General features: G+C 51.0%; 3 protein-coding genes across 3 annotated transcripts; 1 reads left to right on the top strand and 2 right to left on the bottom strand.

Annotated features, from left to right (window-relative positions):
• Positions 1-304: 304 nt before the first annotated feature.
• BCR38DRAFT_231561 (SNF2-family ATP dependent chromatin remodeling factor like protein) lies at positions 305-5,282 on the bottom strand. Its single transcript, XM_040854320.1, has 3 exons — positions 4,872-5,282; positions 752-4,768; positions 305-700 (listed from the first exon to the last, which is right to left on the bottom strand). Exons 1-3 carry the CDS (start codon positions 4,965-4,967, stop codon positions 488-490), a joined length of 4,326 nt encoding a protein of 1,441 aa, XP_040715239.1. The 5' UTR covers positions 4,968-5,282; the 3' UTR covers positions 305-487.
• Positions 5,283-6,572: 1,290 nt separating this feature from the next.
• On the bottom strand, positions 6,573-8,288 carry BCR38DRAFT_486314 (WD40-repeat-containing domain protein; the record flags this gene model as incomplete). Its single annotated transcript, XM_040864013.1, has 1 exon — positions 6,573-8,288. One exon carries the CDS (start codon positions 8,286-8,288, stop codon positions 6,573-6,575), a length of 1,716 nt encoding a protein of 571 aa, XP_040715238.1.
• Positions 8,289-8,933: 645 nt separating this feature from the next.
• On the top strand, positions 8,934-11,109 carry BCR38DRAFT_344817 (magnesium transporter NIPA-domain-containing protein; the record flags this gene model as incomplete). Its single annotated transcript, XM_040856134.1, has 2 exons — positions 8,934-9,765; positions 9,821-11,109. The coding sequence occupies 2 exons, from the start codon at positions 8,934-8,936 to the stop codon at positions 11,107-11,109; spliced, it is 2,121 nt and encodes a 706-aa protein (XP_040715237.1).
• Between the last annotated feature and the right edge of the window lie 10,067 nt (positions 11,110-21,176).

Raw genomic sequence — 21,176 nt, 5'->3', positions numbered from 1 at the left:
ACGCATTACGACTTGGCATCCATCAGCAGCCCTCTCCCTACATCAGATCACCTATTGTCTAGACCTCCAGCTGTCTGATCGAGACGAGCCTCAGGCACTCGAGCTTCTGGTACGGAAATAAAATGCGAAAAAAAGCACAAAAGCCAGGGTATTGCATTTCCTCTTTTGCCTTGTCGCCCAGCCTAGCCTTATTGGTGTTGGGTGGCCTGGGTAGAACTTCCGAGACACGTGCCAATTCGTTTCCTCTTTCCCTTTCCCGTAGAAAAAAATCTGCCACAACGCCTAAATAGAAATGGGGTCATCCATGCTATTGCATGAGGGTACACAATCCCAAATGTCTAAAATGACCTGACTTCCGCGAACAAGCCTTCTCAGCTCACGTGGGAGTCCATTTTCATGTAACGCCATGCCCAGCCGTCTTTGCGCAATGCTTGGGGGTCTAACAATGCTAGAACGGTTGCCGCCGACCTCAACTCGACTTACTGTCTCATTCGCCGTCACCCTGAGTGCTGCTCGGGCCACCGTTGGCTTGGCTGCTACCATTAGTCACTAGCCTGATCCTGGTTGTATTGGCTGCCGGCTGAGGAGTTCCTGCACTCGTAGTTGGCACCGCACTACTGTCCTTGGCGGATGGATCTTCAAGCTCAGCCAGCTCTGGGTGATCGTTGAGCGCCTTTTGAGCCCTCGCGTTGAAGAAGTTCTGTTCATCTGTTAGTCGCTACTACAAACTTGAACGTCAACTGTGACTTACCTCCATGACAATGGCATCCGCATACAGTAGACTGCCATCCTCGTTGTAGGTCTTGCAGTTCCCACACATCAACATAATGTCCTTCCGCATGTCGTTAAGGCTGTTATACTCCTCTTTCTTGATCTTGGTCTGGATTTGGTTCATGCAGATGGGATTTTGGATGAGGAGGTAATAATCACTGTAGTCTCGCTTCGAGGGAAGCTTGACAAATGGTCCAATGATGAGACGTTTTGCTGGCTCATCGTCCTCATCATCGTCATCCTTGTCTTCGGGCTCTGGATCATCGGCTTCCAGGGACATCAGGCCGTCAAAGATGCTACGCATGGTCTTCTGCAGAAGTTGGCGCACTTCTGGGGCGAGACTTGAGCCACCACCATTTGCTGCTACGGCTTTAGGACGCCCTTGAGGTCCACGTCGCTTCTTGAGCGGGGGTTCGCCATCTTCGTCTTCGACCTTGCGCTTTTCGTTCTTGCTGCCAGGTTTGCGACCGCGCTTTTTCTGCGGCTGCTGCTGGGGTGGAGGCGTCTCAACCTCTTCCGTACTAGCTCTGCTAGCCATCGGCGAGTTTACATCAGAGCCGCCGGCCGCTATTCGCTTCAGCCGGTTTTGTTCGCGCCTGTCCTTCCTAGCCTGCTTTCGGGCCGCCGCAGCTTCAGGGGAGTCGTCGTCGTCGTCAACAGCCATAAGCCATTGCTCCTCGGTCAAGCCATCGTCGTACTTGACTCGGGTACGCTCACGGGCACCACGACCGAGAACTTCCTCCTCGACTTCAGGCATAGGATTACCTTCGGACATGTAAAGCTCAGGAAGTTCACTTTCTGCCATGAGACGGGGGATGCGCTTGCTTCCAGGTGCAGAACCGTACGTCGGGTCCTTGGCGCGCTCTTCGTCCAGCTTCTGGAAGAGAAGAACTTCGTCGTCATTTCGGGCGAGCATCAAGTTCAGTTCCTCATCGTCCATCTCATCCTGATCGCCAGATTCGGCCATATCAGCGCTTTCCAGGAGAGTACGCAACATGGCGTCACGATCCGTTTCCGACGACTTGTTGTCGAATCGACCAGCCTGGATGACCTTGCCGTCCATGTCGAGTTTATATCTCGCTCGCTCCAGGATCTTCTCCTCCACGGAATTTGAGCTGATGAGTCGCAAGATGCGGACCTCGTTCTTTTGCCCGATACGATGAGCACGATCTTGTGCTTGCAAATCCTGATGAGGATTCCAGTCCGAGTCGTATATGATGACGGTATCGGCGGTTTGCAGGTTGAGACCCAGACCACCGGCACGGGTGGAGAGCAGGAACATGAAGTAATCCGAGTTGGGTGCGTTGAAGACCCTCAACAAGTCTGATCTATCCTCTGATTTGGTAGTACCATCCAGGCGGAGATACTTGAGGCCTCGGAATCGGAGGTAATCCTCCATAATGTCCATAATTGCGGTCATTTGGAAAAACATAAGAACGCGATGCCCACTTGCTTTGTACTTTGGTAGAACCCGGTCAAGAAGCTCGAACTTTCCGGACGTTCTCCACAGCAAATCGTTACTTGTGCTCATGGGGTTCATCTGATTCTCGACTTCGTCAAACACAAATGGATGGTTACACAACTTCCGGAGCTGCATGATCATGTTGCTGAGACCACGCGATGCTACCTTGTTGCCTTTGGCATCGCTGACAGCGATTTTCTGGTGCGTAACCATTTGCTTGTATAGACGTTGTTGCAGAGCAGAGAACTTGCACTTGATGACCTTTTCGGTCTTGTCGGGCAAGTCTTTCTCGACGTCCTTCTTGAGACGACGCAGTAGAAATGGTCGCAACACCTTGTGAAGACGACGAATGACGAGGATTTGCTCTTCTTCGTTCAATTCCATCTTGTCCTGGCTACCGGTGTTGGCAAAAGGCGTGTTGAACCATTCATCGAACGTCTTGACGGACTTGAAGATGTTGGGGAGAACGAAATTTAGCATAGCCCACAGTTCGCCCAAGTTGTTCTGGAGAGGAGTACCAGTAAGAATGAGACGGAATCGAGTGCTGTAGTACTGCGAGATGGTGGCGCTTAGTTTAGAGTTCGTGTTCTTCATGCGATGACCTTCGTCGATAATCATGTGGAACCATTTGATCTTACTCAAAATGGGGCGGTCCTTGATGATGTACTCGTACGTCGTGAGCAGAACCTGGAATCTGCCTTGTCGGATCTTTTCTTGTTGCAGTTTTCGGGTGTTCGGGGGTCCCTTGTAGACTACTTTGGTGACAGACGGAGCCCACTTATCAAACTCGAGGTTCCAATTAGTCAAGGTACTCAAGGGCACAATGACGAGGTAAGGACCATTCTGCTGCTTCCTCTCAATCAAGTACGTGATCAAGCTGATGGTTTGAATGGTCTTGCCGAGACCCATTTCATCGGCGAGGATACCATTAAGGTTGTTGTTGTAGAGCGACAACATCCATTGCAGACCCTTGATCTGGTACTCTTTGAGGTTACCGCCGACCAGCATGTTGGCCTGCTCAGTGACTTCTTCCTTAACACGGTGAGCGACTGCATAGTAATCAATCTTGCGACCGCTCTCGCCTTCCTCCTCAACTTCGCTCTCTTCCTCGGGGAAGTCTTCCTCCTGTCCATGCAACTGGGCAGCTTGCCGTTGTTGCGCCTTGACGGAGGAAGCAAGCTGGTGCAAGAAGCCATCGGTTTGCTTGAGAAGGTGTGTGATACGTGTATCCTTCGCCTGGTCGAGTAGCTTAAGGTAGGCCTCTTCATCGTTGGCCTTTAAGGCTTGCAGACGTTGCTTGGCAGTTCGCTCAATGCGTTTCTGCTCTTCTTTCTCTATGTTGAAGTGGTGCGCGTACATGGCGCGACCAATCTTGGCCATCTTGCTGCGAGCAGAAAGAGCAAAGTTGAGGATCTCCGATTTGTGGTGTTGAACAGACTGGAGGAAGTCGGTGTGCTTCTTCTTTTCGCGGTGCTCACGAGCATCCCGCTGTTGTTTCTCGAGTTTCTCCGTGATACGAGCCTCGCGAACATTCTGCTTCTTGGACCGACGATACATGCTCCGGTTCGTGGTCATAGCAAGATTATCGTAGTGCATCATCTGCCGTCCAATCTTTTCCCGCAATGCCCGCTGCTTGGCATACAAACCCAAAGACTTCAGCTCAATGATGGCCTTGCGCTTGACGGTATCGTCTGCCTCAATAGCATCTTTGGTCATATCCCAGTGAGCAATATTGCCAGGCACAGCTTTCAGCTCCGCGTACCTCGCCTTCATCCGGTTGAATATAATGATCTCGCGCTCGTGCCTCAACTGCTCAAAATCAACGCCGGTGGGGAATACACTGGGAACAATAAGGCGATGTTTTCGCTGGCTGTGGTCGTAGTACCCGATGTCCTTGTGGACGAGGCCACTTTCGTAAGGCGACTTGACTGTCTTATATGTTCGTCCCTTAGGGGCTGAAGATGCTTCAGTCTCTACGGTGCCATCAGGGCCAACAGAGACAGCCTTGACAGAACCTACAGCTGATGGCGTTGCAGCAGCCGCGGCAGCAGTAGAAACTGGTGGGGGTTGGGTAGACTGCTCTGCAACAGCTTGTCTCCGCTGACGCTGCGCATTCAGAGCTTGTTGCATGGGGTAAGGAACACCGGCATTTTTTGTTATCAGCTTGAATGCCTGGATCTGCTGTCTCAGTAGCCCTAGTTGCTGTTGACTAAACTGACTGGCCGGACCCGTCGTTGATGGCGATGAAACATTCGGCTGAGCCATGGGACCTGATGTAGATGGCAGACCAGAAGTGGTCACCGCAGTAGAAGATGGCGGCTGGGAGCTCTGAGAGACAGCAGGTGAAGCTCCGTTGGGTTGTCCGTTGGGAGTGTTCTGACCCATATGCTGCTTCTGTTGCATCTGTGCTTGCTGCTGATGACGAAAATGATTCTGCATCTGGTGTTGTTGTTGGATGTTGACCAAAAACTGATTCAACTTCATGAACTCGGGGTCCGTCTTTGGTACACCTTGCTCCTGCATTTGTTTAAGTTTCTATGAACGCATAGTAAGTAAGTGTTTCTGGCTGATAGGCTAAGGGGGAAAAGCATGGCCGAAATGGGATCCGTCAATACTAGGGACAGGAGACATTACTTACCAGAAACATCTCCCTGATGTGTTGACCATTCATCTGCTGAGGCATGTTAGGGGAAGGACCTGGGTGCTGCACTGCAGGTGCTTGAACCGTCGCCATGTCGGTTGCGCGTGTCCCTGTACCACTCTTACGAACTCCCAGTAATATATGGCTCTTGTACGTGCTTCTCCGGAGGCCTGTTTACAAACAGCTCATATTAAAGCACCCTACTGGTCCACGAAAGGCCAAATCAATGGGGATGATCGTAGGACTTTTGTATCCAAGCTGTGCCAAGAGCTGGGCTACTCTCGTGGTGGGACGTGGAAGTTGCCTCGGGGTGGTGGAAGGCAAAAGGGGATGTGGTGCGAGGTAAGTCGCGTCGCAAATGTGCTGCAAGCTGAGGGTGATGCGCCGGCCTATTTGGTATATGGGGAGGGATGGATGTTGGTTGGCCGGGCACGGAGCGGAGGTTGATTGATTATCGGAGAGTGGGTTGGTTGTTGATCGTCAGATTGTCCAGCAGGGAGCTATCATCAAAAACTTCCGCGGGTATCTGGTTGCGACAGGACAGTCGAGTTGCAGTTGGTACACTCGGCGCGCTGTGGGGAAAGTTCGAAGGGGGTTGATCGCAAAACCGCGGTCGCAGTAGGCTGTTGTCAAAAACTACAGGTATGGCGGTGGTTGGCCAGTGGCACGTAAAAAGGTGGTGCAGCCGGGCCCGGTTGCGCGAGAAAATCGCGTAAAACGAAAGTTACTGCCCTTTCCCGATGGACATTGATGGTTTTAGAGGGGGGGATGGGTGGTTGCGGCTCGAATTTTGATCGCGATTGATGGCGTCTGGGTGGACTTCAAAAGAGACGACACTCAGTTTGATGAAGCGCAGGCAAGAGCGAGCGCTGGGACAAAAGCTGCGCGCTAGTGGAATTTTGGTCACGCTTTCCAGGTAGTTCGCAAAGCTTTGTATCGAATAACCATAAACCAATACAGCTCATAGGCAATTCACGCTTGCTTTTTTCAATGATTGCTAGTGGAGTACAATGAGGGAAAGCACGGATGTGACGCACAGACTACCTTCGGAGCTCGGTCCTACTGTTTATCCTGCTCCAGCATCGTCCCACTATTCTACCAAGTACGTACATTTGGTATTATTGGTGGTATCAACGACTGTCAGTGAACCTGAGGTTATCCAAACGATCCACAAAGCCGCTACAATGTCTCTTAGATTTGGCTATAATTTTCAGAATCTGGCGGTTTCTTTATTTTGTTTTTACCGTTGAGGTAAGCACTCACTTGGGCTGTTGACGCAAGCTTGAGCAATGGGCCGCCATCTCCGCCAAAAAAAGTAGTACCTTGAGGTTCTCTGCTCTGTCTCTGGTGGCTTGCTATTCTGGGATCGCATACTACTATTCATCAAGACCACATGCCGTATATTTCGTTAGGAAACGACCACTCTTCATTGTGACTTGCATGGTGCTCCAGTGAGAACCTTAGCAGGCAGTTGTCAGTTTGACGTCGAGAGTCGCTCTCGAAATAATTTGGGAGATGTGCTGGCCAGGGTTATGGGAGGATTCCACGAGCTTGTGGCGCCGCAGCCAGGATCTCCAAGCCATGACAGCAAGTTGAGTCCAATCATGTCAACACCGCAGTGACCCAGCCAACCGGATTGATAGTAACTACCCAGACTCACTCAGGCCACTTATTCCAGTCGGTATCAGCCTTCGTTTCTCACCTTTTCAGCTTTTTCTTATCCGGCCCTTGTTCTTCCTCCTCGTCACTCACGTTAGCGTACTGTGTCACAGGTTGCGTGGTCTTCCACGCATTCGTGAACATGGGGTCCTTGTTGGCAACATCCGCGTATTTGAGCAGTGCTTCTCTCGGGTCCTCGTGTAGCATTCGACTCAGTGGGATGTTCTCGCTGATGTGCTTCTCATCTGGTTGACTACGCATGAATGGAGTCACCTGCTGCACCTGTGGCCTTCTGGGATCTTTAGACCTGCCTGAGGCGGTGACGCCTGCCTTTCTGGAGCCTGGCATTACGCCGGGGGTAATGATGGAATCGCCCGAGAGACCCAGCGACTGATCAGTCGTGAACTCGGGGTTGTCGTCGACATGCCGCCGCTTGGGGGCGCGCGACATGACATCCACCGCACCACGAGTCGACATTGTGGGGTTGTAGAGTATGTGAGTTTCGGCGTTTGCGGATCCTGTGATGATTTGATTGATTTTTGGGTGCCAATCCACGGTGATGAGGGGCGATCCAGGGGTGACGGGCGTCGTGTACTCAGATTGCAGATTTCCCGGGTTCAATATGTGCAGATGCCCGGTGGATGATCCCGTGATAATGCTCGTCGAGTTCGGCGCGTACTTGATGTTGGTCATAGGGTAGTGATCCGACGTTGATGGATGCTCCACGGTCACAAGGGGTTCCTTGAACTTGCGAGTATCCCATAGTTTGATCAAACTGTCGCCGCCTCGTGTCACAACCATGCGCCCGTCTGAGCTGATATCGATTCCGCCAGTCCAAGTGTTCGGCGTGTGCGCATCTCTGATTTCTGCCGCAGGCCTTGACCACGGGCCATTTCCGCTCCACATGACCAGCGTGCCGTCAAGAGCCGCTGATACCAGAACGTTGTTGCCCCCTTGCATTGGTGTTCCCCAAGCTACCGCTGTCATTCTCGATCTTCCTGCAACTCCTAAAGCTTTCGACTTGAAGACCAGCACTTCCCTTTGACTCCGCTTGTTGTTGATGTCCCATATCCGCAATGTGCTATCCGTACCAGCCGTTACGCAGACGTTCTTATCTGTAGGGTGCCATGTCCCGGTCGTAATTTCGGAAATATGACCCTTCGTATTGTTCATATCCCGGAGATACATGTCGCCTTTGACAAACTCCGTAATCATGTCACCATCGCGAGACATGATCCTAGCCTGAGGGTGTGCACACACACAGAGAAACATGCTTCCGGCTAGTGGATTGAATTCCACATGGTGGATTGGGTGCGTCTCGTTGCCAGCCGTGGAGGCTTTGGTTTCGTAAGGATCAACGCTTCGGAACGATCGAATTGTAGTGGGAGTCATGGATGAGAAGTCGTGGAACTTAATGGTGCTGTCGATAGAGCCCGATATCAATCGGCCACCTGCCGGATCTAGGGACACGGAAGTGATTGCGCGGTCGTGGGTCTTGATGACCATCTCGTGCGAGGTGGGATAGTCATCTCCATCCGATTCAGCGTCAGAATCGTCCGAGTCATGATCGCTGTCGCTTTCACCGTTCGAATTTGACCCCGTCGGCGGTTTGTCTGCAGCTCTTTTGCTGCGGTCAAACTGAGCGGCTATGTCAGCCTCCCGGGATTTCTTGCCAAATGAGGTTGGCAAAAATGCGCGCATGGGATCGTCCTCGGCCAAGTCTGGTCCTTCGACCTGCAGATCATCGTCGCTCATTGTGTGGAACGTGGCACCAGTTTATTGAGAAATGGTTGTTCGAGGGAAAAGTATCGTGGTTGTCACTCGCAAGGCTGAGTGATGTACGAACTTTAGAAGCCAGTGCCAGTCAGCGCCACCTTCCATTGACTAATGCATTGCATGTGGAACGAACGTCAACGGTTGAACAGGTAGCAAGGGGTTATGACGCAGCGTACCCTGCACTTCACAAGCAGCTTGGCGTGCTCAGATCTCTCCAAAAGACATCCGAAACTCCTCCATAATTGTGGCAGGGTCTTAACAATCCCCTGTCTTCCCGTATCGACTCTTTTTTCAGACCGGAATCTCGTCTTCGTTGTACACTATTTTTTGCAGTCCTGGTAAATAAATACATAGACGATTGCATTGTTCTTGGCCTTATCTGCCAGGCTAGACTCCACCAGAGCTTCCAATGCGATCGCGAGACAGAAAAGCCCTCTGTTGTTCAGTCCATCTAGTGCACGTCCGCTTCGAGCGGTCGTTGCCTGTACTATAGGACGAGTCTAGTTGCCTTGCATTTTCCAAGTACCGTCGTCGGAAGCGCGAGTTTCTGCATCCAGAGGCGATATCATTTGGCTCGGGCGACAAGTTGAAAAACCTCGGTTCCTCGTCTTCGAGCACGACACAATGCCAGCCCTCCCGGACAACATCGATACAGAGTGGCCAGGTTGGACCCTCGGGGTTGGGAACGGAAATGGAGATGGGGAAGACTCGAAGATTGGACAATGGAGTTCGCTTATAGGCATCATTACTGCCATCGTCGGCAATGTCCTGATCGCTCTGGCGCTCAACGTCCAACGATACTCGCATGTTCAGCTGCACAAGAGGCGCAACGAAGCCAGAGAGCGTGCGAAAGAGGCCACGAGGAGGTTACAGCACAATGACGGTCGTAATAGCTATGGATCACTTGGTGTATCCTCCGAAGCTTACCGCGGAGACGGACTCGACGATGACGACAATGCGCCCGAGTCACGACCCCTCAACCCATCATTCCAATCAAGCGATTCCGGATGCACAGAAGGCTCCGAAGACGACTTCAAGGTCTCATCCAACTACTTAAAGTCACCGTCTTGGTGGCTGGGTCAATTTCTAATGACGGTGGGTGAAATGGGCAACTTCTTGGCCTACGGCTTTGCACCAGCCTCCATCGTGTCTCCTTTGGGGGTCGTTGCCTTGATATCAAACTGCGTTATTGCACCATTGTTCTTCGGCGAGCGCTTCCGCAAAAGAGACTTCTGGGGCGTTATCATTGCCGTTGCTGGCGCTGTGACGGTTGTGCTGAGCGCCAAACAAGAGGAGACAAAACTGGAACCCCACGACGTTTGGGATGCCATTACAACTACCGCGTTTGAGGTCTACCTGGGCGCCACCATTGCCTTCATAATTATTCTGATGTGGGCTAGCCCCCGATACGGCCACCGAACGATACTCATCGATATCGGTCTGGTTGGATTATTTGGTAAGTCTTGATCTAGTCATAGTATTTGTCATGACGAACCGCTGACACTTCCCAGGCGGCTACACAGCTCTGACAACCAAGGGTGTGTCCTCGATGCTTTCGGCCACTCTTTGGCGCGCCTTCACAACACCGGTGACGTACGTTCTTGTCGCCATCCTACTAGGTACTGCTATTATGCAAGTCCGCTACGTGAACAAGGCGCTCCAAAGATTCGATTCCACCCAAGTAATCCCGGTCCAGTTTGTACTATTCACCTTGTCTGTAATTATTGGCAGCGCGGTTCTGTATGGAGATTTCGAGCGCACAAATACCGAGCAAGCCATCAAATTTGTTGGTGGTTGCCTGCTCACCTTCTTCGGCGTGTTTCTCATCACCAGCGGCCGGCAGCCTCGCGATGAAGCGGACGAGCTGTCAGATGACGAGGGTGTAGAAGAGACCATAGGTCTGAGGGATCAGGAAACGCCCGGCTCCCAAGGAGGGAAACCAGTCGAATATCAGCAACAATCGGGCTCAATCCGGTCCTCACGGCGCTCGTCTCATGCATCACGCATTAGTTTCGCCGACCCAGTACGACCCCTGAGCGTCCAACGCAATTCGGGGCTTTTATCATTCCGCAGACCTGATACTGCAACGTTGAAATCACCTGTGCACACACCAACCGAGTCATCGCCAATGCTCAGTAATCCATGGAGGAACTCGACAGATGAACGCCCGCCACACCCAGGTCTACTACCGACTTTTTCTGACCATAGTGTCGTCACAATGCACTCGGTGACATCGGCCAATACGGACCATATCCCATCTACCACCAGCCTCCCCCCACCAATCATCGAGCCACCATCTCCGCGCCAGCCGACAACGCCTCGGCAATCCTTCTCATCAACACGCCCGCACATCCATCACTTCAACAACACCTTCATCTCGCCGTCCCCACTCTCATCAACCGTGAGCGCCGTTGTATCTGACGCCCTACTCAGGGGCGAGGACAGTCCCATACCGCGTAGAAAGTCGCTACAGCGCACGAGACCCAGTATCCGGTCGAGCCTCTTCGTTTCGCAAGACTGCGGTGAAGATTTCAACCACAGCGACCCTCTGTTACACCGGATCGCGGAGCCAGACACCGAGGCTGAAGATGCCGGGTCCGGCGAGCATAGGGGCTTGAAGGGTCGTGCCCGAAGTTTTAGTAACACGCTGGGGGGGCTCTTCGGCAAGAAGCGGCGGCGGCGCAACACGAATCCGGAGACGGGCTTGGTCTACAACGGCAGCCAGGAGAGTGGCCTTTCGAGCGGCAGCGGGATTGGAAGTGGATCTGATGAGAGGGAGGAACGGAGGACGGAACCATAGGAGCATGAGGGGGAGAGTAAATGAGCAAATGACCAATTTTGCTTTTACTACAAGATTCGATTGTCGATTTATTGGTTGATTGGTTGGGATCGTATTGCATTGGATAGGAGTTGGCGTTTCGAAGCATTTGGACTCCTGGGCGGCGGTACGGTGTTGCCTTTTCGGACTTTTGTACTAATACCCCGACTTATTTGTGGTGTGTTGTTATATATGTAGCCTTACCTCATTTACAGCGAAGAGAATCTATTCACAGTGAAGGACGCCGACATGACTGGCAAAATGGATAACTTGATTTCCTTCCTGCCCACGAAGATCAGCATGTCGAAGCTGGCAAACCTTTGGGCCGCCGCCCCAACATGCCCCCGGGCTATAGAACCCTAGTTATTTCGCGAATTCATCACAGAGCAGCTATGTAGTAGTATTCTGCCTGACAAAGAGCAGCTGCTAGCTGTTACACGACGAAGCAAGTTAATGTGTAACAACAAAGTGCACATGCTAACGATCAGCGGCCGTCGAAGTCCGTTCAGAGCGACCCCGGACAGAGCCTCGTTTGCCCCGCTACACCAAGCGACCGCGAGGACTTGGACCTAGCATACGCAATTGCGAGAGAATGTTCGTCCTACATAAACTCCATGCAGTAGCAGCCACTCACAACTATACCAGGTGCTACATGCAGCGTCGATGCGGTGTTTTCGCTGACTTGTTATAGGGTATTCCAGAGTCTTGATCAAATACATGGAGAGTAACCATTGCTGTCCCTAAGGGCTATTTAGGAAAGGGGCTTCGGGCTCCACCTTATATACATACCTTCTGCAAGTACCCAATATGCATTGTTCTCGTAGCTCATGTTCGGGTGAGACTTTTAGCTCGAATTGTATAGAAACAGGCCAGGAGGCTTGTATGTCACCGAGTTACCGAGTTTGAGATTGATTATATGTTGTGTTACCCAAGAAACGTGCTTGGCGAGGGAGTCAAGTCGTACGACCAAGCAGCCTCAGGGCTTACATACATATACAAAAACAGTCCGCCTTCGCATCTGTATATTTACCATTCGGGTCATTCATATCTATCCCAATGAAAATGGCACTACTTGCTTCGCAATCTGGTGCCTTCCTTAGCATTAACTACCTATTTCCACTGAATGGGAACTCACAACCCGGGCGTCTAAGTACTTGAGTAACCAGCCAATTAACCAAGTCGGACTTCCGTAAGAGAAAAAGGGTTTATCCCAGCTACGGCTCGGAATAATTTCGCCGCTGATAATAAGTACTTAGACATTACGTCTATGTCGGAGAACAGATAGGGGGCGCCGCCGAGCCCGTAACGGGGCAGCCATGAACCTCTTTCGCGAACATTTTAACCATTAGAGATCCACCAAGACCAGACCAGACCAGACCGGATGAAGAAACTCATCAACTCCCTTAACCTAACGAAAACAAAATAAAGGGCTAAAATAAGAAGAGAAATAATTATGCCGGCAACTAATTTCTAAGTCGGCCTCGTTGCCCAGTTATATCCATTCATTACCATAGTCCACACATCATCGTCAACTCGTCGTAGGCATCGGTGTCAACATTGTCAACAACTTCAATATCTCAACGTCGCCCTCCCCTCCCAGCCCCCTTCGACTCCCTCCCAGCCCCCTTCGACTCCCTCCCCTCGGAATCCTCACCTCCTTGGCACTGACTAAACAGCCACTGTAACCTCTGGACATTCCCCTTCAACTCGTCCCTCTCGCCCTCTAGCACCAAGCACTCCCGTTCCAAAGCATAAATATGCCTCCTGGCCATGTCTAACACTTCGGCCTTGCTAACCTTTTTATCCCTCGCATCCAATCCCGCTCCCCCTCCCCCGTCCATTCCTCCCATCCCGTCATTTTCATCGCCATCCCCACTCTCCCCCTTCCGCATCGTCTCCGGCAAGGCATTCAAAAGGTTCTCAAAATGCGCATTCAGCCGATTCCGGTACTGCTTCTCGACATTGTTGTGTGACTCGCGGTTCTTGCGCTCCTCGTCCGTGGCGGGCGGGTTGTGATGCGTGTTCTTGGACGTGCGGCTCGCGCTGCGCAGCTTGGATTTGTTGGGTCCTGCGGAGCCACCTGAAGAAGCGGCTGATAGGCCGCTGTGGGGAAGGGGGTAGTGTTTGGATTTCTTTGTGGACGATGTTGTCGTAGTCGACATCTTGCGGGACGAAGGGTCTTTGGATTTCTTGTTGTGGTGGTGCTGCTCGATGGAGCTTGGCCGTGTTGCGTTTGGGTCCAAGCCTGGCGAGTGGTCGATTGAGCTGTCGATGGGGTATAGTGCTGGGGCTGTCATGGAGGAGTAGTCGCCATGATGGTGTTGATGGGGTTGGCTTTGATTGTACGGGTGGCTGCCATACGGGTCCGCCGTGTTGGGGTTGTCGTAACTGTTGGCGGCTGGGGCGGCATTGCCTTGGTACGAAAAGGCATAGGAGCCGCCAGTTGTCGTTGAATGAGAGACATTCGAGTTCCAATTGCTTGTCGGATAGTATGCGCCACCAGACCCGTACGCCGGGCCGCCATGGTGGCCCTGATGGGAGAAGGAGGCGGCGGATCCTTGTACGGCCTCGAGACCATGATATGATGCCGAGGCCGTCGAGTATGCATCTTGCTGTACAACACCTCCTCCGGCGTAACTTGCATCATACGCCGGAACTATGGTTTGACCAAATGATGACGACGATATTGTCTGTTTAAAAAATCAGATAGAGACCGCTGAAGAGTTGGGGATAATCTGTGCTCCCCGCCTGTTCGGGTAGTTTGATCCTGCCCCCCCTCCCCTGGCCGGTGCAAAATGATGGAGACATGACAAAACGAGAGTCCTGGCCAGATTGGACGGCTGCAAATCAGAAATCAAAGCGCATACCTCAGAGTAATCGGCCGCGTCGCCGTAACGATGTCCTGGGTCCGCCATGGTGGTCAGGTTTGGATGACTACGGAGAGCATGCACATTCAAGGAGGTTGTCGCTCGTCCACTTGATCTCCAATGTGACTGACCCGTGTCGTTGGCGCAGCGCAGTGCAGAGCAGAGAAGCAACTGGCTCTCGACCAATTGTATGTATGGGGGGAAGGTTAGTCGCTACTCCAGCCAACAACACCACGTTCGTTTCTGTCCGCACGTTTGGGCTGATCATATGAGCGAGGAAGCGAGCGAGCGAAAACTACCTTGATTTGACTTCTTCATCTCTCAGCTATATGCCTTCCTTGCCTGTTCTGTCATATATCTTCAAATTGCCTTTTCACAGCATTTGCTATCTTAAGCGTCAGGATTGCCACTACCCTACCCTCTTGTGCGTGTTTGGCTGCGTATGGACAGATGGACACTGGCAAGGCTGGCATCGGCGGTGGCATTCGCCTAACACAAGGATCATTGATGCCCTTTACTAAGCACTTTATTCTAGCCTGCCGGGAGAAAACGAGTACTACAAACAACGTGCACGAATTCCTATATTTTGTCAACAGGAGTCGAGCACCAGGCACTACGGATGTTGCATGTTCCGCTTGTTTGGGCAATGCGGGCAGAAGCTGGTCGGGAGCTGTGTGGTGGGTGAGCTGGAACAACCTCCGGGGGGCTGGCTACCTTGGACCATAAGCAGAAGGGGTTTCCGTCCAGGTGTGTGTATTCCGAATGCTCGCAAGCTCGGTTGGGCGGCTTCGTTCGCTGGCGACTATAATAAAGTCACATAAGCCGGAGGAATTCGGTCTGTTGAACCCCAAATGGCGGCTGCCAAGGCCAACATCCACGTGGAGTGTTTAAATAGCGACATTCCTCCTTGATGTGCACCGGAATTACACCGTAGTTCGTCCACAATACATGACTTGTATTCGATTTTGATCGCCGATTGTGGAAGAAGACGCTGCATCCATCCCACTCGGGCTACATTACATCTCTTCCAGGATTTAAAATATTGGCGTGCAATTGGACTATATACAATTGGTGCAGGGTCTTCGGTACCTTGACGTAGCAGGTTTCTGTGCGCAAGGGCCTAATTACCTGACGAACACCCAAATATAGTAAGTAGTAAAATACCGAAGCATTATGGGGGAGTGGTAATAAGCTAAAGTTCTAAACCCTGGGAGAGGAGGTGTACACATGTCTTGTGGTCTGTTCTGGGTCGATATTCGACATCAAAACCCCTAGCTGCGCCAAGCTCTGATCAACCACTGTTGGTCCGCGGCCTCTCCGGATGCCAAGAGGTTCTAACGTAGGGCGATTAGCGCCCATCTGCTCTGGCGAAATCGACCTCGGTCTCGGCATCAATCTTAGCATGGAACATGCTTATGTCGATAGCTTTATTGGGTATCTTGCATAGAGGGCTTGGGCTTGCCGAAACAGGTTAATTATAGACGTCGACATTGACGCGTCTCACTCTTTGTAAATACAACTGCAAATGATCAAGCGTCAAGGGCCTCCCAGCATGCCAGTTGACTGGCTGCATCGCGTACAGCGCAGAGAGATGACGCCGATCTGCTTCCATTTATATACATGCGCGACGACCTCGGTCGCAACACGTCAGATTCTAAATAGACAATGTTCATGTAGTACAGCATTCACACGAGTCTTCATCGAGCAAACGTGAATGGGCCTTCATTTTTCCTGCTTCACAACGAGATATCTGACGAATGCAGCCACCTTGAAAGGAGTAATAGGGGCGCTCGAGCCGGCAATTACCCCAGCCTTTTTTTTTTTGGCTAAGCGACCTACACGTAATTGGGTATTGGGGTCGCGGCATATGTTACCACAGAGATATGGCTGGTAGAGCTGTCCGGTCATTGGTCACATGGTTAACTTGGAAGACGCCATCTCTGCTACGGTACCCTCCCCACCCATGTTCAGCCTTGATAGTAGGGGTGCTTGCCAGACGGTATTTTGAAGATGGTGCTCCGATGCGGGCGGGCACCTGACCAACAAAGATCTGGGGATTAGAGGAGGAATGGGGGGGTTCCTTTGAATTTGTTACGTCGACCCTGCATACATATACATCTTGGGGTGGAACAACATTGCGGCTCCCACGTGGACTGCAAACTCGACTGGCGGTGAAGTTGTAGAGAAAGTCGACAGCCGACAGGGGGTCAAGAGGACGGCAACTTTCACGAATGGGTGCTGCTCGGCACGGCATCATGCCTCAATGAGACGCATGGCATATGGATTTGGCGAATATCACAACGGAGGCAATTCAGTTATCTTCGTCCACGAATGACGCAATCGCACACGCTCTCACTTTGGCCATGTTGCTTCGTTGCTTATTTGAATTACTCAGGTGCTTCAGTCGGTAATATATTTTGGCTTGCGATCCCCCATGATGCCAGTCATCCCAAGCGGCTCGTTCCCATATCGTAGATTTGAGGAGGAAGTGAAATCAGATGCGGATGACTACATGGTGTTTCGCAAATCACCTTCCAGAATCAGTATTATATCGATACCAACGATCGGGGTAACTCTTTACGTGATAGGAGGGATATAATGAATCCAGGCAGACACATCTGCCACCATTTTGACAAGTTATGCGCAATCCAGGGAATACCATATCGCGGTTCGCGATCTTATACCGATTTAGTTTCGGTGCCACCGTCAGAGTCCAATTGCTACTATACCTTCCAATTTAGGCCCCGGCCGTTCGTCAAACACCAGTTTGCCAAACATTACCAGCTTCTTGGGATGCAACTGATATTCGGCGCTAGCACGGGTTGATGGGTAATGAAAATTTCCCGTCTTCTGTAGCCACTTGACGTGAGCCGAGGGATGGGGACAGAGACAGATCGATGACCAAGCATTACCAAAATACCCACCCCCTCTCTAGTGGTAGAACGGGAAGCATTATGAATCCCGCCTCTAGTGACATCCCCTTTATCGTGAATCATGACGACACACCATGTCTTCGGCGTTGGAAATTGCAGCATCTCACCTTCGGCGTTGGTGGCTGCTTATGTCCTCCACGGGAGACCGGGGTCGTTGCTTTAGAGGAGGTGATAGGCCGTGGCTGGCAGTGCTTGGGACACAATTCCAGCAGACCACGTGGACTTGGGCTAACGACACTAGGTTCGGTAGGGTTACATCGTAGAGTACGGTGCTACGGTCTGGACTGGGGGGGAGCTTTTCAAGAGTTTAAGACGTCTCGGTTGCGTTGCGCGTTGTGCGTTGTATGCACCGGGCTGAGGCTGCCAGGCCTTCCACCGGGATCGCTGTCGGTTAAATAAGACTGGGGGTATTTTCGCTTCAGTTGCGTCTCTTCGAAAATATTCTGCCTGAGAGGTAGAAAAGCTTAAAAGGTCACCTCGTCCAAATGGTTGAGATACAGTTAGTCGACTGGGATGAGAGCAATAAGGGAAACCCCAAAATTGCGTAACGAGATATAGTATCAATACCAGAGGTTCTAACCTAACCCAGATTACTCATCAGCGTCTGCGATATACCTCGTACGTATGTATACAGATCGGGCAGTTGTGATTGTGAATATATGGCGAGCAGCCTCGCTTCATCCTCCGATGTTATTCCTGCCGATCAGATCCCCAGATATTCATACAGTCAATCTTCGGCTATGAATGCATGACTCTTTAACGCGACTTTCGTATAGTAACACCGAGTTTCCACTCCCTCTGCGTGGTGGCGCTTCTCGGAATAAGAAGCCCATATAACTAAACCCAGAGAGACCTAGCTTCCGGCGAAAGCTTTACCATTTCCAGAAATTAACCACGTACTCGCAAGATCTCACAGCTTGGTTTACGAGTTACCCCATTTGGAAGCACAAAGCCCCATGCGGCCCTGGTGCAATGTAACCCGACAGAACCAGATGCTGTGCAGCCCCATGATGTCCCATATGAATATGCCTTATCGATGTGTACATTCTTGTCTTTGAATTTCTAAGCTCGCTCACTGGCTCGTAGTTAAGAAATCCGCCTAGATCACCAAGAAGGTCGAACCCATCATTCTGAAAGATACCCAAGTTTCACCAACCTGGTTCCCCAGCTGTTGCCTGCGCCGCCTGTGCCGCTTGCACATAAATCGATTGTTCGAGGCTTTGGTGCGAAAAAGTCATTGTTTGCGAAGCCATCCTCCGTCTGCATCAACGGCGGATGAGTGCTCGGGACATTAGCTATTGAATGGGCTCGTTATCCGCGACAGGACCTCCGGCTCCCGCTGTGCAGTGGGGATTCCTCTCCCGGATTTGTGGGGTGGTGTTAGGATATGTGTGCACTCCACCACTGCTGTCACGGCCCGAACGGGTTCTTATTCTGACTCTTTCGACGGGACAATTACTGCATCGAAAATGTTGGCAATCTACCGTGGAGCACACCTCAGTGCCGGAGACTTTCTTGAGATTGGCATTGGCACTTTGATTGTATCAGCGGCCGAGTCCGAAGGCCAGAGGAAGAAAACTTACGCAATACCAGATATACATGCTCTTCCCCATTGTGCCTCGTAGTGCTGATATTGCGTAGATACCGGTTTCTGGCCCGCAGCTGTGGTGCCAGTTTGATACCACTGAGTACCGCCCAGGCGATGCAGGAGAACACGAAAAGGCCACGAAGAGATGTTTAATTCATGAAAATATGTGCAATCTTGAAGCTGTCGTTGAGCAGCCTTGGTTGAAGGCAGTCAAATAGACGTGAGCTCTTAATTTTCTGTATGATGAGAACCTTGATCGTTTATGTTGCGGGGTAAGGTCACCAAGCTTGGCGAGGCTGTACTTGCTTCGGTGTTGAATCCCAGGAGACTATCGTCAGATATTATTGGTTGGAGGTTCAGGATGTAAGCAGCACCCTCCCCCAGTTGTGATGCACAGTCGGCGCTTAAAGGCTATGTTTATTTTCGATAGTAAAATACTGGGATAAACTGTAGCTGTGTGTGATCACGAAGAAGCGGTACAGTAATATAAAGTTCGACCTGAGGCACATTATCAAGTGATACTACTTAGTTATGTAGTCTAGCAGCTGCTTATTAGGAGGTCAATGTACCTATACAGAATATGGCAAGAGATTGAATCGGATTCAAGTTATACTTAACGCCTTAGCTCAGAGTGGCTACGACATAAATGCCATTGTTGACTTCGAATTGAACCCACGTTTACTTGGGCTATATACGCCCAGTGTTGGCGGAACCGACATTATATTATGGGGTTTTTAGTCTTTTCTTTCGTCAAGTAGCAGTGGCCTGCAAGTGTACTGACTGCAATACTACAAGTGGCTTAGTAGGAATCTAACATCCTATATGGTATAATCGTAATCGCCTCAAGGCATGTCTTTCAGACATGGCCAATTGCGCAGTCTATACATTAGTCTCTGGGATAAGCTGACGAAAATAGGAGGGTTTCAAGTTTACGTAGTCTATAGCAGTCAATTTGGTGCATATGCTGCCCAGTCTGACTTGATTACATGCCTGCCTGCTCGTCCCGGTGACTCGAGGGATCCATGCGAAACCTCCATTTCCCGCACGACATTTATCCTACCGCCATCAATCCCTCCTGCATGACTGAAGCTCTTAAATTTTTCTGGCTGTGTGCCTTCCAGTGTTGCCATGTCCCTGGATTCGTCTCGGCGATTTGACTTGATGACACTGGTGGACTCCTGTCGCTTGTGCTAACGAAACACTCTACCAGACCACAAATTCGCTCCGTCCTCATGGTCAGATTTCTTTCCCCCATCCAACAGATCATCGCAATCTCCCATTCCTTACGCATCTGGTAGACCCTGACCACTGCGTCCCTTGCTCTCCGCTTTTGGGTTAGACAGAGGTAGGGAGTATCGATCTGACTTGTGCGAGGACCCGCCAAGACGAGAGCGGATGAACAAGGGCACGCAGCGGGTAAAGAAAGGCTTGAGAGCAGAAGCATATGCGCAGATTATGCAGGCAGATATTTGGACGGGAACCCAACAGAACTGAGTACCGAGACCCGGGGCAGCACGTTGCCATTGTGTATCAAAGGGGTAATTATGAAGTCTGCAATAGCTGCGGCGCAAACACCATGTGAGAATTAGCAGGGTATCTTGGAGTAACTAGAATGATAATAAATCAATGAGATATGTACAAGCCACCGGTTGCGAATGCCATAATCGATGCTTTCTGCCGCTTTGGCATCTGCAGAGGAATGACGATCCCGAATTGGGATCAAATTGGCAGCGCTCGAAGCCTTGAAGAAAAGGTCTTTGTCGAGGCATTTCGCGGTTGCCATGACGGCCAAGTCCCAAACCCCCCGAATAGGGGATCAGCTGAAGATGGACATGAAATTGTACAAAATCGCGTATGTTATGACCAGGCCGATGGTTGTCTCGACGACAATCCCGAAATTCTGTTCGGGTGAAGGTAGACAACTAAGACTGATGATAGTTTCGACAGGATTCTGGGCAATAAGTAAGTCATGGGTATCATATACTGAATCAATATTAATTGGATGCCGGTGATTGAATGAAAAGATCGATCGTCTTTTGAAGTACTAACTTGCTCGTATCAACATTTCGTATTTAGTCGTCGTAACCTGCCAGCATGGCCTCGCGGCGCCACCATACTCGATTACAGCTGAACTTGAGTATTTCGATACGCTTCATTGGAAATAATGTAGACTTACGAACCCTCATGGGCATTAGTTTCCTCACCTCGCTTTGAGATGTATTTTGAGATACTTCCACTGCGTTTGGGAAATACAGCCAAAGTATAAACTATGCATCCATACGTCCTGTGAAAAGTTGCCAGTCAAGACTCAATCATAATTAGACAGATTGATTAAAACCCCGTGTGCTCATCTTGGTGTTGGTCGAAATGACGGTAGATGTTCCCCTTTCAAGGATGGGACGTAAGGGGGACTGAACGCTCTACTGGTCTGCATCGGGATGCAACGGTGAAGATATCCTCTATAAGCAAGCATGCGGGTCAACCTGTAAAGCTAGTAACCGATCGGCTGCTCACACTCAAATCCTGTTCAATCGCAAGTCGAGAGTGAAATACACACTATGGCCACCACGCAGTCCTCCCAAGGTAGTCATTGCGGTGTCTAGCGCCAGCCGCATCACTGGCCTGGCCTTGACCCGCTAACTCCGCATCCGCGGGGCCACT

This window comes from Pseudomassariella vexata (assembly GCF_002105095.1).
Source record: "Pseudomassariella vexata strain CBS 129021 chromosome Unknown BCR38scaffold_8, whole genome shotgun sequence".
NCBI lineage: Eukaryota > Fungi > Ascomycota > Sordariomycetes > Amphisphaeriales > Pseudomassariaceae > Pseudomassariella > Pseudomassariella vexata.
Note: the sequence above shows the minus strand (reverse complement) of the source record. Positions and strands in the feature narration are given on the sequence as shown.

Excerpts from the sequence above, each read along its gene's own strand:
- BCR38DRAFT_231561 (XM_040854320.1), bottom strand. The coding sequence starts at position 4,967 with ATGGCGACGGTTCAAGCACCTGCAGTGCAGCACCCAGGTCCTTCCCCT. Across the intron at positions 4,769-4,871 it reads ACATCAGGGAGATGTTTCTG|AAACTTAAACAAATGCAGGA; the intron begins GTAAGTAATGTC and ends ATGCGTTCATAG. Across the intron at positions 701-751 it reads CGGATGCCATTGTCATGGAG|AACTTCTTCAACGCGAGGGC; the intron begins GTAAGTCACAGT and ends ACAGATGAACAG.